Here is a 15,936-nt window from a genome sequence, read left to right on the forward strand (position 1 = left end):
AAGAACTGACTTGAATTTGTGACGTGAGCTCTGGTTTGAAAGGAGAAGAGAAAAACAGAAAGTTTACTGAAATCCAAACTCATCTGTACAGTATAGTATCCAGCCATCCAGATGAGTGCACCTCAAATTTTACTTATCAGTTTCATCAAACTTAACATGAAATGACAATGTTTTTTTTTTTATATTCCAGCACTGTTTTATTGCACACTGCCATTTGTGTAAATTAATGTATATTTATTGTAAATATTAAAAAAAGGTGTATTTATGTACATTTTGCACATGGAGTATGTTTTCTTTTTATTACTTAAACTATACTTTCAGCCGATACTTTCATGAAACTATAAACACACAAAAACATCTCTACAACACACAATACATATTTGTCTCTGCCTGGATCACTAAGGTGGAGTTTTCTAGTTTCCCACTGCTTCCATCATCCACAGTGGGTCACAGTCAAACCCCACTGATGTCCAGTTATTTAAAATAAAGCTTTGGACAGGAGGGGAATGTCCAGCAAATACTGCAAAGTGGCAGATAGTTTTAACAATGCTGAACTAAATACTATTCTTCTGAAGCCAGAAAGCTCATTGTATTCAGATGCTTTGAAAATACACTGGCTAAGCAGGAATTTGCGAGAGGTCAAGCTGGGAATAGTTGACCAGCACTAAGAGGTAAGTACACATGTATTATTTTTGATAAATAATTCTTTGTTAAAGCAGTAAAGTAAAAATGACAAACATTAAATAGGTTGAGTTTCTCTGTTTTTCTTGTCTTAACAAGATAGCAGATTAAATTGGGCAAAACAAGACAGCAGAAAACTCATAAAATAATCAACAGGTCAATCAATCAAGTTGAAAGTTTATTAATCAGCGGATTCATTAATAATTTTATATAAATTAAGTGCTATTTCCATAATGGATGAATTGTGTGAGGAAATGCTTCAATAAATCAAATGTGATTATTTTCTGCTTTTTGTTATAGCATCAAAATTAATATTACTGACTGTTGGACATAGTTTGTGTATTAAACTGTGTATTATGGACACAGTTTGTGTATTAAACTGTGTATTATGGACACAGTTTGGAGATATATTTAGAGAGACTGTAAAGCATGTGTGCCCTTTTAACCTCGGAGCTAAAATTATTCTACTTTTAAATAGCAAATATTCTCAGACACGAATATTGTGGATATGGTGGCAAAATACGTGCAAACTAGATACTATTACTGAAGTAATGTTAGTTATTACTATTTTATAAGCGATATTATCACTTTTCTACTGCTTGTTTTGCTTAATTTCCTCTTTGAGTAAGTTGCAACTTGAACGCGCAGGATTGACCCTCTTGAGCTTCCTTATCGCTCCTGGTCGAGCGCTAGCTACTAGCCTAAAGCTAATGCTAATTCATGCTGACTCAGTGAGCCACAAAAGGTTGTTTACCTGTGTGAGGTGTCGTCAGTAGGCCTTACTTTTACAATGAATAGCGCAACATTCAGGTGATTTACCCTCCCAGGGGCTAAAAATACACACTCACCAAGCGTGACTGTGGCTGAGCTGCTGTAGCTAACGTTAGCCAACAGCTGCCTGGCTCTGTGACTGTGTGATAGTAGCTTCTAGTTTGGGTAAGTGGCTTCTTGGCGTGCTTTTAAACACTAATTAAATAATGACTATCTATAACTTTACATGTTGCATTTGTTGGGTTGTGATATAGTAACGTTAGTCTTGAAGTTTATTTTATATTAACTTTACTTTGGAGCATGCACAGTGTGATCTTAAGATTCAGTGCCACTTGTGGGTTTGCTAAAAACTATTTCAAGTTTAATATCTAACAGTTTTAATTCTGTGTCTGAGAATCAACCAGGTTCAGAAAATGAATCATTAGACCTGTAGAGCTGCAGCGATTTCTATATAATTAACACACAAACTGCTTTTATGGTCATTCATTGGTAAGAGAACTGACATTCCCCAGTAAAAAGCCAGATAGTCTCTAGTCCCAGTTTATACTTAGTCGGAATATATATTAATGTAAATGTAAATAATACTTTTCTCTTCATTGATCTTAAGATCTTAAACTGCAGCTTATGCATCAGACCAAAATAAACATTTGGAGATGCCACCTAAGGAGAAATCAGATTAGCAGATTAATTTATACATAATATAAGTGATAAATTATACTAATATTTATTTATCACTTATATTATGTATCATATCATAATATCATGTGTATCTAACCTCTCAGTGTTATGGGGATTCCCCTTTGACTGACTGTAGTTTAGCAATCTTATTGAGTAGTTATCACATTTGTGACAACATTTTAAAAATGTCTTTTTATAGTTTTATAATTTTTCATTTTTAAAATCACAATCTCAAAGACAATGTTAAAATTAGTGCGTTATTACTCTAACTTATTTTGTATCCTGTCTGTAGAGCATGTTGTTGTAAATTGTAGTAAATCTGTTCTTTGTGTTATTACTATTTACAGAATGATTTTAAGTATTTCTTTCTAAAATGATAATAAAGCCAGGAGCCTAAGAGCACATACATCTCTAAGTGACTGGTTGCAGCAGTTGGTATTTTGCTGTAATACATCTCACCTTTCTGTGTCTATGTCGAAGTGTAATGTTGCATGACTTCCCTTAGGAACTATTACAGAAGAGAAATGGCTGAGGCAGTAGCAAATGTGGCCCGAAGGATTAATGCAACTGTAGAAGAGGGGAAAGATAGTTTGGGTAAGACTCACTTCCCACATTTTTCTCTCTGTCTGTAATTACAGACTCTTCGTAGCTTTTGAGGATGTGATTGATTGAATAGTACTTATTTAATACTGTGCTTGATGCTGTTTCAGATTTCACCACCAGATGGTGACAGACACTTAGATTTGTTCAATAAAGTAACCGAATGTATCCCAATGCATGTTGACGTGTTGACACGCTCATAATCATGTTCTTCTTTTTGGCAGATCTGTCAAAATGCAAGCTCATTTCTTTTCCGGACGGTGTGTTCAAGGTTCTCAGGAGTGTCTCCGACAAAATCAGCGCTATCACGTTGGCTGACAATGAGATGAAGGCCATTTCCAGCAAGTTTTTTTCAACCTTTACTCAGCTGAGAGGTAGTGGATAAAACACCACAGCTATTTGATCCGTAGACTGTGTTGTTGTTCACTTTTGATCTCACATGCTGTTCACCTCACAAGTGTTAACAGAATGTCTTCATGCTCTGACAGAAGAACAGGCAATCAGCCTCTAAACTTACATGTGTCTTGAAATACCTTGCAGAGCTGGACCTGCAAGGCAATGTTCTCACCAAACTGCCAGACGCTGTGGGAGAAATGGAGCACTTGACCAGCATCAATCTGGCTAATAACAGCTTCTGCGTCTTCCCTGATAAGCTTACTGAAATAGCCACACTGGAGAGGATTAACTTGGAAGGAAATAGCATCACTGGTAACAACACTATATTAAAAGTGGAAGTTTAAAAGAATGGACAATAACCTTATTGTCCTAAGCTTGATTGGCTGAATTTGAGTTTGAATTTACTCAGTTACTTTTATATTGTTTCACAGAAATTCCACTGGAGAAGTTGATCGCCATGCCAGCACTGAAGTGGCTAAATTTGAAGTCAAACCCTTTGGACTCAAACACTCAGTCTGCTTTGGAATCACCCCAACAATTTGAAGTTTTGTCTGGCACAGCATCTTAAAAGATGCCTTTACAATATTTCACTGCCTATGCACGGCATGCTGTGTGCCTTTGTGTTCTCTAATAGGAGGCTTTTCTGTGCCTGAGAGAACAGAAAACATGATATTTGAAGTTTTGTCAAAAAACTCCACAAGAAACAAGAAAACAGGGGGCGCAAAAATGGCCTCCTCCTCGATTGAGTAGTTTCAGTGCTGCTGGAATTCGCACCCTGAAGCCTCCACGTTGTTCTCTCTGAATGAGGAACAAAAAGCTGAAGTAGATGTTTGGATGAGATACACCTTCGAACATGAAAACAGTCCATGTTCACAAACAGTTTGACTCCTTTTGGCTTATTTGAAACATTATCAATAACTTATTTATGAGTTTATTTTTCCAATTAAAATGTATTGATTAGAAATTATAAAGCTGTGTCATTGTCACTGGGTGTCAGTATCTTTTCTGTGAGTATGTATGATGAACCTTAGTTGAAGATTTCTTTATCTTAACCCCAAGATACAAGACACAAGCAGATGTTTGTGTTTCCTTTCACTGGAGAGACCAGCAAAATGCTCTGAAGGTATCTGGTCACCACTTGTACTGTAAGTTGGAGGCACCACACCTGATTTAGTAGGGGATAGAGGAAGAGATTGTATAAATGTTGATCAAGCTCTTAAACCCTTAAAAACCAGCACACAGTTGAGCATTTCAAAGTATTGTGTTTAGCTTTTTCAGGAATTCTTTAAATAGCATCAGTGCTAAGTCTGATCACCTAGGGTGATGTGGGCTCACGACTTTGAGCCTTTGTACTACATCAACACAATGCTTGTAATATATAAGTACTAATGCAGTTATAAAGTTTAGTACAGTTTTGTTTCCCTGTTCTGGGTGAAATGATTTTAAAAAACATATGTATGTGTGGACTGGATGTCAATCATCTACAAGTTAGCCGAAGCAGAATGTCTTCTAGCCAAGAGAATTATTTAGCAAGGTGGCAAGATTACCATGTCACATGACTCCTGTGCTGCCCAGGCTGTGACCTTGCGTTGCCACTGTGCTTAAGTTATTGATGTACCAGACGAAAACTATGGTCATTTTATTCCTTTCACTTCTAGTGTGCATGTGCTGATATTTAGGTCCTTGTTGCAGCATGTATTTTTCACACAGAGATGGTGCCGTTTTCCCCAAATAATCAGCTCCTAGTTGCTCCATGTCTATGGCATATTAAACACATACAGAGGATATTCATTTAGGCATTGTGTCAATGACTACTGTATAATGAACATATATCTGACTTTGATTAATTTGTGATAGAATTGATAATATCGGTAACAGATAAACATTCACCAATATTATAAATGACATGGTCACACACATTAGTTTCTTTATTAGCTACACTAATAGATATGCTATACTAATCAGTGCAGATATTTTCCTTAATACATTTCAGACAAAAACAGAATTTGACTAATTTGTACAAAAGCCTATAAAATATATTGTTTATAACATAATAGCACAATAAAGATTTACAAATCATCATAATCATTACAATCAAGAAACATGCTACTTGATAAATTTGATAGATATACAAAAACATGTTCAAATAAATACAGTGAAATTAAAGAGGCAAGAAGTCACAACATGAGCATGCCACTTAATCCTGCCTAGTCAATTGGTTTACAACTAACACCAACCAGTTCCATCTGTTTACGTCTGACAGAGCTCTCAAGAGCCACATCTTACGAGAGGCAAATGCGAAACAAATCACTTCACACATGAACAGGATAGAAACACGTCCAAGCTGCAGAATGCATATGGCAGCGACGGAGAAGTGGCAACAGGCAGGGATTAGGTGTTGATTAATGTGAAATGAGAAATTCTGTTTCTCTTTGAGGTTTGTTTACTCGTGTTAGCAGCAGATGCCAATACGTGATTAGGATTCAGTAACCATACAGGAACACGTCGAGGCAGTTCTCCTGTCACATGCAGGCCGTTTTCAGGTGCCTTGGCTTAAGCAGTGCGCATGTCTGCTCCCCTGCTTCCATGACTGCCTGTCAGTCAAGTGCTGTTTAGTCCTCCTGAGTTAGTGCACAGACCCCAGTGGGAGTGAGTTTGAATCAAACAGGAGACATGAGCTTTACCATCGAGGAGAGGGGCAGGCCGAACACCCAGGAGTACAGGGTGTTTTTCAGTAAGTGCAGCTTTATGATTGAACTTGTGTCAGTGGGGAACAATCTCTTTCTAGTGTGAGTGTTGCTTGATTAACCTCTAGCTGCCAAAATAGCTGCATTCACAAGAAGACATAGTGCACAGCTTTTAAAAAAAAAAGGGATCACACACTTTTCAGGTGCTGTCTTGAATTTTTTAAAGGCCTAAAGATGCATATTTACTTTGCACAGAAAACTCTGAGGGCAGGTACATCTCTCCCTTCCATGACATACCGATGTATGCAGATGAAGCACAGGTGAGCCACGTGTGTCTGTGAGTTCTTCACGGTTGTAAGACGTCTGTAAGACTTTAGAGGAGTGAACAGAGCCTGTCATTTCTGTGTCAAATCTGAAAATGTGGTGTTATGTTGTCACTGTGTGATTTATCTATGTCGCACCACATACAACAATATAGCATCCATGGCAATAAATGGATGTCTATTTTAAGCACACACAGTGTACTGTATAAAGGATTTGTATGTTCCATTGTAAAGCTTTAACACTAATTGCAGCTCAATAAGCTCGGAATACAAAACAGAAAGTTAATTCTTCTTTGGAGTAACAACACTGTTTCTAATCTTCCTGCAGAATATCTTTCATGCCATTGTGGAGGTTCCAAGATGGACAAATGCAAAATTGGAGGTACAGTCTATACTATGTGTTTTAGCTCATATACTTTTGCTGGGATTATTATTCTTATTTCATATTTTAGTTTCAGTTAGCTATGATTATTGATAATAGAGTGACCATGATATATTGTAGGTCATTGCTTCTATCTGTTTTCTCATGTTTGGTGTAAATTTGTTTTTACTCTTCTGTTTCTCAGATTGCCACCAAAGATCCTTTAAATCCACTGAAACAAGATGTGAAGAAAGGGAATCTTCGTTATGTAGCCAATGTGTTTCCTCACAAAGGTTATATATGGAATTATGGAGCTATTCCACAGGTAAGTCCAACCCAGGTGATATTCCAAAAGAGGAAAGCATTTGTCTGTTTCATTAAAATAGTGTGTGTCCCATTTGACAGACATGGGAAGACCCCAACCACAAGGACAGCAACACTGGATGCTCTGGAGACAATGATCCTATTGATATATGTGACATAGGAAATAAGGTGCAGGAATAAACATGGGTGTTGAACTGAGAAAGAAATTTGACAGGCAAATTTTTACAAATCTGCAACTGATTCTCAGGTGTGCTCTCGAGGAGAAGTAATCAGAGTGAAGGTGCTGGGAACTCTGGCTTTGATTGATGAGGGAGAAACAGACTGGAAGGTGATTGTGATCAACACTGCGGACCCTGAAGCCTCCGACTTCAACAGTAGGAACAAACATGCATTCCTGACATCCACCACAAATTGCGATTAGAAGATTATATGAGTTTCGAGTTCCTTCCTGTTTATTTGTTGCAGATATTGACGATGTTAGGCGTCTAAAGCCTGGATATCTGGAGGCAACTGTTGACTGGTTCAAAAGATACAAAGTCCCAGATGGAAAACCGGAAAATCAGTTTGCTTTCAATGAGGAGTTCAAGGACAGGGTAAACCTTTGAAAATTGTACTCACAGTATCTGCAGAATATTTAGCAAATGTTAGATTTTGTCTTGAACATGTTTTAAACTTTATAATAGTTATATAATCAAGTTTCTGTCTATATTTGAAATATATATTAAAAGTTCAGCTTGCATTAATTTAATAAAGCATTTTTAGGAGTAAAATTGCTCAATCTTTACAGATATATCTATACAAGAGCACTTGTATGGAGAGATATTTTGTGTTTTTCAGGACTTTGCCATTGAAACAGTAAAGAGCACCCATGAGTTTTGGAAGGCACTGATCTCTAAGAAGACTAATGCTGGTGAGATAAATTGGTGAGTAACTCAGAATTCTCCATTATGCAAACATTAGGCCATACGACAATATAAGTGACATATGCAATTCTTTCATAATAGACAATTACTGAGGGAAAGTTGACAGCAGAGCATGGATAACTAAATTACAAACTTTTTAGACAATAGAACATACTGTACACTGTGTTGCCGCTCAGTTAATGGACTGTAAAATAGATTAGTGTTTTGTGAATATATGCTCTCTAGGTCTCTTAATACTTATAGAGCTCTAATTGTTTCCTTTCTTTTATCTCTGTGTGATAACAGCATCAACACCACTGTCTCAGATAGTCCGTTCCGCTGCTCCCCTGGGGATGCTGAGGATGTGGTTAAGTCTGTAAGTCCACTTTAATTTTAAATTATGGTAACAATTTAAAAATCTTCAGCCTCCGTGATGATAACCTGTTAAGCCCTCAGACACAGCGAATGGATAATTAGGGGCAAAAGACAGAGATTTTTAAAGGCAGTCTGTTTTTACTTCAGACAAAAAATATGTCTTTCACAAACTGGAGCACACGCACAGCAAGATCTCTCACATATAATGAGAACCAGAATTCATGATTATGCTATAACTTTTTACAGACATGTGCTTTTGGAGCTGAAGATCCTATTCCAAGTTCAGGTAGGTGTTTGTCCACTAGTGCACCTGCGTAAGGTATTCTTTGTTGTTTCTCTGGAAGTATATATCATACAGTTTATGTTTAATTTGTGTTTTCAGTTGACAAATGGTTCTACTATGAGAAGTAAGAAGGAAAAGCCTGAGCAGAAACAGGAAGTGTGACCTTTTGCCTCCCATCTTCATTCCTTCCTTCATCTCATCTCCATGCAGGATGTATATTGCATGTCATATTTTACTTGCTTCTTTGTTCGCATGTGATTGTCTGATATTAAGTGCATCATGGTGTCCCAATGGGAGAAGATACACAGAAGGAAATGTTTGTGTAATCTTAAAAAAGCCACTTCTGTTTTCTCCTCCATCCGGTAATTTATGTCATACAACAAATTACACTATTGCCCACAGCAAATTCCAAGAAATGATGCATTTCATGTTTTTTGAAATGTAATAGCTGTTCAAAAGCACAAATGACCTTGGTCGTAAGTGAATCAATCCCATGGGTTTTTTTGTAGGCTGTTATTAAATAATAAGCTTGAATGAGCACTGTAGGCCTTTTCTGTGTGGGAACTATGGTTAGAACGACACAAATGTATTGTAATGCCGTGTAATTGTAAGAGATGTACACACACCATGTGTACAGTGGTAGGACATTTTCGTAGAGAGTTCTCTAGTGACCTTATGACACTTTTATTACACCATGAACAGTCAGTGATTAGTCTGGCACAGGGCTGAGACATATGCCATTCACACTTAGTAATGGAGGTGGAGCTATTTATATACCAGTCCAGCTTTATTGGCTACAATAAAACTGTCTTCTTTTCATTCTGGAAATGAATGTGTGTTATTTCTAGCACATTTCAAACTCTTCCCCCTCAGTTAAAGTGCAACTACACAGCTATTTCACAGAAGGATCCTCATGATAAAGCAGGATCTAAGGATGATCTGTCACTGACCACCATCCGTCAAAAGGGGGCGCTAGCAAAACGAACTGGCACTGATTCTAAAACACGAAGAAGAAGATGCGCGTCTCTGATTGACTGTTTCCAAGGAGACCAGCGACACTACTGAGCAGGAGACAGTGGTGAGAGGTAAGTTAGCCGAAGTTGGAGAATTACTTTGGTGACTTTTGACGATTTAACTTCATACTGATCTGTTGACATCTCGTGATAACGAGTCCGCTCACGGTTGGTTTTTCGTTTAATGTCGTCTTGAATCACATGTGGTCAAATTCTAGAAAGGACCAGAGGATAAACGTTTGCTAACGTGCTAGCGTTACCTAGCTAGTTAGCTAAACAACACAACGTTGATTTCCACTTTGTAAGTTTTAAATGTTACACAAAACGGAAACAAACAAACTAGAGAAATGGCAATCATAACATGCCTACAAATGCTGGAATACTTACGGAAAGCAGAAAAGCATATTGTTGATAATTGTAATCTCATACAGTCTCAGCTAGCAAATGGCTATTACCAAACTACGGTGGAAATGTAAGAAGCTAATGTCAGTGATGTTATTTATAAAGCTATTAAAATGACTTTTTGGGTGCCTTACGTTGGATCAGCGAATATATTACTGATATTAAACATTTAATATAACATTATTATCATAATACAGTGCAATCCACAACATGAGTATATGTTATACTTCCAAGAATTATTGTACAAAAATTATTCAGCACCTCACTGAGACACTGTCAAGATATAAAATAGTGAATGAAAGTCTCCCAAAAATAGGAGGATAGTTGTAAAATACAAGGGCTGCGGCTATTTTGTTGATTAATCAGTCTGTTTATAAACTGCTATAGAAGAGAAAAACTCCTATAAATTAATTTATAACGTCTATAATTTCATTTTCAGATGTGTTGTTTTTTTCCCCAAAATTCACAATCATGTCGAACAAAAAAGGCATCACATTCAACATTCAGAATTTTAAAAAAATATATTTACCTATTTGCTTATTTTCTGACTAATTTCCAGTTAATCAGATCAGCTCTTTTATTATTTTTTTAATGTAGTATTCTGCAACAACAATCTATCCACTTTCTTGTTTCAGACAAAGATCATCAAGATGTCATTTTTATTTGACTGGATCTACAGGGGGTTTAGTAGTGTTTTACAATTCCTAGGTAAGTAACTGTCTGCAGTTCATTAATGAGGTCAAAGTAGTGGTAAAGTTCAAATTATCTACTTAATAGAGTTAGCAAAACCACCAGCACTTTGTCAAATGTAAAAGTAGCCCAGTTTCAACAATGGTGTTTGTGTATTCACAAAAATAAAAACATATTATTAGTAATTAAATTATGTATGTGGTTGTAGGTGTGTAGCAGGCCTTAATTAAGTCACTTTTTGTTGCTGTGCATGTAAATCAGATGGCAAAGAAATGTAAATGAAATACTGGAATAAATGGATATTTTTTCTGAAATGTAGAAAATAGAGGAAAAGTGTTAGTAAAAAGCAAATTCTCATAAAATGAAAGTTCTTGAGTGAATGTTATTATGTAGGTTATGTCCCACCTCAGGGATTAAGTCAGATTTAGCTTTTACCCTAAAAGGTTTGGATAATTTGTAATTACTTTGTGAAATGTTTCATCCAGGTCTGTACAGAAAGAATGGGAAGCTGGTGTTCCTGGGCCTGGACAATGCCGGTAAAACAACATTACTGCACATGCTGAAAGACGATCGACTTGGCCAGCACGTACCCACACTGCATCCAAGTAAGGAAATATTGCAGTGTACAATCCAAGGGTGGTATAAGATTTTTCGTACATTAGACTTTGTATTTATGTTGCATCGCAGCATATTATGGTACAGTTTGCATCATTTTAGTGTTTTCTGGAAATATGGTACTTATAACATCACCATTCTCTTCTGTTAATGTCAAGACATCCACAGGCAGACAAGTATCAAAACACTTATAATATAAAACAATCTATTAGGATCCTGACTGTTTTGCTTTATGTCTGTTCAACCTTTTGTTAGTTTTTGGCACTTGGTGTTTGACGCTTTCTGGTAGTATCTCAAAATCACTTGTGTGCTCATATGATCCTTATTATGGGCAAAAGCGTGATGGTATTGTATCTTGTAATCCTTGTTCTTGCTATGTAGATCAAATAATTACAGGCTTTAAAAAACATTTCTATTTTCTTTCTCATGAAGCTTCTGAGGAGTTGACAATTGGCGGCATGACATTTACTACATTTGATCTGGGAGGACATGTACAAGGTAAGATTTCTCTACACTTTCTTCTAATAATGATATACTAAAGAAACAAAATAGGTGTTTGTCATTGCTCTTTCATCCACAACTGATTTTGGTGAAATATTGCAATGTAAAGCAGGATGTATAGTCCTTAGCCATAAACATTATATGAACATTATCATAGAACCATGAACATTATCAGCCTGCCTTACTCATTCACAGTAAAAGGTGTCTCCTTATGATTTTATTAATTTTATGATAATAAATTGCAGGAATCTACACTTCAAAATACGATTGTCAGTTCCACTTTCATCTTGCTCTGTTGCCTTCAGTATGAGTTATGTCCACGGTCTTCAGAAAAATGGTTGAGAAACTGAAGTCAGCTAACAGAGCACAGTTCTAAGAGCTACCACATGGTGTCTCCATAGCCCCTACAGCAATTAAGTCTTCTTATATTAGGGGTTGCGCATTAGCATATGTAAACATTTGAAAGTAAATTTTAATGCAGAATATGTCAGTATCTAGCGGTTGTGTCATTGCTGAAGATGCACTTGCACTAGCAATAAAATAGCAACCCACTAGAGCTTGACATGGATTAATACATTGCTTTCTGAAAAGACTATCACATTATTCTCGAGGTAAAACAGTGAAACTCATACTTACCATTTAGAGTCAAATCAAAATCCCATTGTCCAACCACACATGTATTTTCATCTATGATGCCTGATTAGAGCTGGTCTCAAGTCAGTGTAGGTGTGTATGTGCTGTGCATGACTGACAGTTCCCCCACACCCCTGTAGCTCTGTTGATAAGCTGGGCCAATTTTTTTATTAGTACTTCATATAGTTTGGTGACCTCGTGTAATTCCCAGAATAGATTTACTTAATGTCACCTGACAATGGTCTAATTATCTGGAGTGATTGAATGTACAGTGTGTGTTGGTGTGAATGAAGTTAATTGTGTCAATTTGTGACTGTAGATAAGAGAAATAAAGGATGTTGAAGTAAATTGTCAGTAGGTCTTCATAAGCACTGCTGAACAACAAGCTGCAAGAGGCATTTACTCTCACATTGCTGCAAGAAGAGCCAATTGACAACCTATTTTTGTTTGTTTTGTGTTTTTTTGATAGCTCGAAGAGTATGGAAAAACTACCTGCCTGCAGTAAATGGAGTTGTCTTTCTTGTAGACTGTGCAGATCACGGCAGACTCACAGAATCCAAGGCTGAACTTGATGTGAGGTTAACCATCCTTGTTACAGACTGTTTCCCCTGTGTAGTACTGACTGTTATCTGTTAATCATGGACTGGTGGTGATTGTGCTGCTCTGGTATTTCTAGGCTCTCCTAGCAGATGAGACCATAGTCAATGTACCAGTTTTGGTGCTGGGTAATAAAATAGACCGTCCTGAGGCCATCAGTGAAGGAGGACTCAGTGGAGCTCTTGCTCTTGATGGTCAGCTCACTGGAAAGGTGGGCCTTGTCTTTTAATTAACAGAATATAGTAATCTGTGAGTGTGGGCACATGTCCCAGTTTCTGAAGACAGTCATACTCATCTGTCTTTATTGTTATTGACAGGGTAATGTCTCTTTGAAGGAGCTGAATGTCAGACCACTGGAGATTTTCATGTGCAGCGTGTTGAAAAAACAAGGCTACGGGGAGGGCTTCAGATGGTTATCACAGTACATCGACTGACATGCAGGACTGAAGTATGACAAGAAAAGATTTTCTTGACACGTTTTCATGAAGCTTGGCAAAAGGGTTTGCTTCTTAGCCAGTGTCGGTCGGCCCCAAAACATCAAATTATGTCAGTAGGAACATATTAAGAGCATCTTCTTTTTAACAATTAAAGCATTTATCCAGAATTTAAAGGTTTCTATGTAACCTTTTAAAAGTGGTTCATGGTGAACTTGTCTACATGTGAGAATAACCTGAGTTGTCTAACTGCATGCCATGTTAATTAGGTTCTATCACAGCTTATTACAATACAGGAGCAGCCATACTTTATGCAAGAATAATGATATGTTCTTCAATGTTGCACTGTTCATTAGTTAGTAAATGAATTTATTAGTGAATGATGAAAATGAAGGATCTATGGTGATTGTAGTGAGTGGTTTAATTCTTTGTGGCATCAGATTAAGATGCTGAGGTTTAGATTTTAGAAGATTAATTAGACAAATATCAAATACAGAAGATTAATTTTAGTTAATTTACTCTGATGATACGCAGTAACTGCCTTCTAAGCATAAAGCCAAAGTATGCTAATTACTTAGGGATAATCAGGGAGAGAGATTGGACATCAATAAAAGATATCTTCCAGGCTGAGCACTGAGTCAAAATAAGGTCAGATCCCCTAGAGAACCCCAAAAAGAAGAGAACACAGCATGCCACACAAATAAAGGCAAAGATGGAGTAATCAAAGTCAAATTGATTAGCTCAATGATGAGTACACTGTGAATAATGTACTACTCACTTTCAGTCTCTTGATGAAAATGACTTGTTTACTTTTCCTCCAGCAATTACATGATAACCTTTCTGTGTTTACCTCATAAGTAATGCTACATGCTGCGTTAAAGTCCGCTAATTCAAAATGGGCTAGTTGGATTAAAGGAGTCTTTATATTATCTTTGACTTAGAGATGTTCAAACAGAACTCTAAAATGATTCATACACAACTTTTATGACTTCCAGTGGCTGCCGTGGCTTTATCATATCATGAAGGCAGTAATCATCCGTTGCCCTTAAAATGTCAGGAAGCAATAAAGCAGTATAACCAATGGTACTGTAGCAGAGACGGTCTTACTGCAGTGGATTTGAGAGTGGGGAAGAATATACATTGTTATATGTTTTTTATCTGTTTATCTTTTCACCAATGTAGGTATTATCTAGTTCTGCTTAAAATACACTTTAAAAAGTACTTGAATCGAGGTCCAGTTTGAAGCTGTAATATTTTAAATAAGAAAGTTAATGTATTCTTATAATGTGTTTATTGGTTTATCAACGAGCAATATATCAGCGGGTGAAGTGCAACAATTAACCTTTTGAATGTCTGAGAAGATATTAGTTCACTGTCTGTAAATGATTGTGTTGTGTTAAACAGCTTATTGTGGATACATATTATTATAGTATTATTAAAGTATTTGTGTTCTCTGAGTCCAGGCATGTAAACATGTGGACACTTTTACAATGACCTGTATGAATTGGCATCCTCATTATGAGAGGCTGGGAATCCCGAGGAACATGAAAGTGAAAGTTTTGTGCATTTCTGTGTTAACAGGGTAACATTTAGAATATTCTGTTTGTTAATATATGAAGGGATATTTGTGACAGAGATGAAAAAAAAATTACATGTGAAAATTTTATACAAGGAGTCTTGAGTGTTTTCTAAAATTTGTAAACACACTGCTTTTCTTTTGATCAGCGCACAAGTTAACGAACTCCCTCTGTAAATTATGTATGTTACAGATGTTTGTACTTTTAATTGCCTGTAGCTGTAGCGGTACCGCATGTCATTTATAACTGACCATACTTTGAATTTTCAGCTGTTACGTTATGAGCTAATAGTTTCAACTTGAATAAACATCTACACATAAAGGTAAGTCGGTCATTTGATGAGTTGTTGCAATAAAACACACCTTTTAGAACTAGATGGGACATGACTTTTGTCTTTTATTTCCATCTGAATGTTTTTCACATGCTCACCCTGTTCAGTTACCAAACAATATCAGTTTTTTTGCTCATCTTAGTCCTTTAAATATTCAACTTTAAATCCCATGGAAGCAGTAATGTTCACGTTTTTTTTTTTCTTTTTGGCTTTTGGCATTTTTGTAAATAAATATATGTTGTTGCACATCTGAGGTTGTATTCTCCTAATTATAAGACTCACTATGGATGATTAGATGATATTTATTATGTTTTTAGACTAGAATATGACTGGAAATACAGTTTTGTTATTGTAATTGTTGTTTACTTAACCTAAGTAATTATTGACATCCTGGATTTTAACTTTCCCCTGTAGAATTGATAGGCATAATAAAGCAAACTGATTCATTTGCTGCAGGATTTATCCTCCATATGCCATCTGTATTGTTGTCTATGGTCATTTAGTGGTATCCCATTAGACTGGCAGTCTGCTTTAATTCTTGTAGCAATGAGGTGGCAGCTGAGCTCCAAAATATCTTAGCAAATACCCAATCTGCTAGTTGGCTCATTTCTTTCAGCCTCCTTTCTTTTTTATACTGCTGCTGTGTCCATGATTGTAGATGATGATGAAATTGTTTTTAGTTAATGCCTTGTTAAACACAATCAAATTTAATGGCAGCTGTAATAGGCCTTCGCTGTAACAAGCTTCAGCAATCAGCGTTGT

At 36.5% G+C, this 15,936-nt stretch overlaps 3 protein-coding genes across 4 annotated transcripts; all 3 read left to right on the top strand.

The window, feature by feature from the left end:
• The first annotated feature begins 1,351 nt into the window (after positions 1 to 1,351).
• lrrc20 (leucine rich repeat containing 20) lies at positions 1,352 to 4,113 on the top strand. Of its 2 annotated transcripts, none has more exons than XM_026350657.1 (5): positions 1,352 to 1,617; positions 2,636 to 2,724; positions 2,955 to 3,104; positions 3,271 to 3,438; positions 3,558 to 4,113. In XM_026350657.1, the coding sequence occupies exons 2-5, from the start codon at positions 2,655 to 2,657 to the stop codon at positions 3,692 to 3,694; spliced, it is 525 nt and encodes a 174-aa protein (XP_026206442.1). In that variant the 5' UTR covers positions 1,352 to 1,617; positions 2,636 to 2,654; the 3' UTR covers positions 3,695 to 4,113. The 2 variants fall into 2 exon arrangements, with proteins under 2 accessions (XP_026206442.1, XP_026206443.1); XM_026350658.1 differs by having other exon boundaries at positions 2,648 to 2,724.
• Positions 4,114 to 5,799: 1,686 nt separating this feature from the next.
• ppa1a (inorganic pyrophosphatase 1a) lies at positions 5,800 to 9,101 on the top strand. The gene is made up of 11 exons (XM_026351619.1): positions 5,800 to 5,860; positions 6,069 to 6,133; positions 6,465 to 6,518; positions 6,703 to 6,822; positions 6,903 to 6,989; positions 7,069 to 7,195; positions 7,287 to 7,414; positions 7,659 to 7,744; positions 8,030 to 8,099; positions 8,345 to 8,384; positions 8,481 to 9,101. The coding sequence occupies exons 1-11, from the start codon at positions 5,800 to 5,802 to the stop codon at positions 8,507 to 8,509; spliced, it is 867 nt and encodes a 288-aa protein (XP_026207404.1). The 3' UTR covers positions 8,510 to 9,101.
• A 302-nt stretch (positions 9,102 to 9,403) lies between these two features.
• sar1aa (secretion associated, Ras related GTPase 1Aa) lies at positions 9,404 to 15,350 on the top strand. Its single transcript, XM_026350624.1, has 7 exons — positions 9,404 to 9,466; positions 10,432 to 10,504; positions 10,972 to 11,091; positions 11,534 to 11,599; positions 12,705 to 12,808; positions 12,912 to 13,043; positions 13,150 to 15,350. Exons 2-7 carry the CDS (start codon positions 10,447 to 10,449, stop codon positions 13,264 to 13,266), a joined length of 597 nt encoding a protein of 198 aa, XP_026206409.1. The 5' UTR covers positions 9,404 to 9,466; positions 10,432 to 10,446; the 3' UTR covers positions 13,267 to 15,350.
• Positions 15,351 to 15,936: the final 586 nt, after the last annotated feature.

This window comes from Anabas testudineus, chromosome 19 (assembly GCF_900324465.2).
Source record: "Anabas testudineus chromosome 19, fAnaTes1.2, whole genome shotgun sequence".
Taxonomy (NCBI): Eukaryota; Metazoa; Chordata; class Actinopteri; order Anabantiformes; family Anabantidae; genus Anabas; species Anabas testudineus.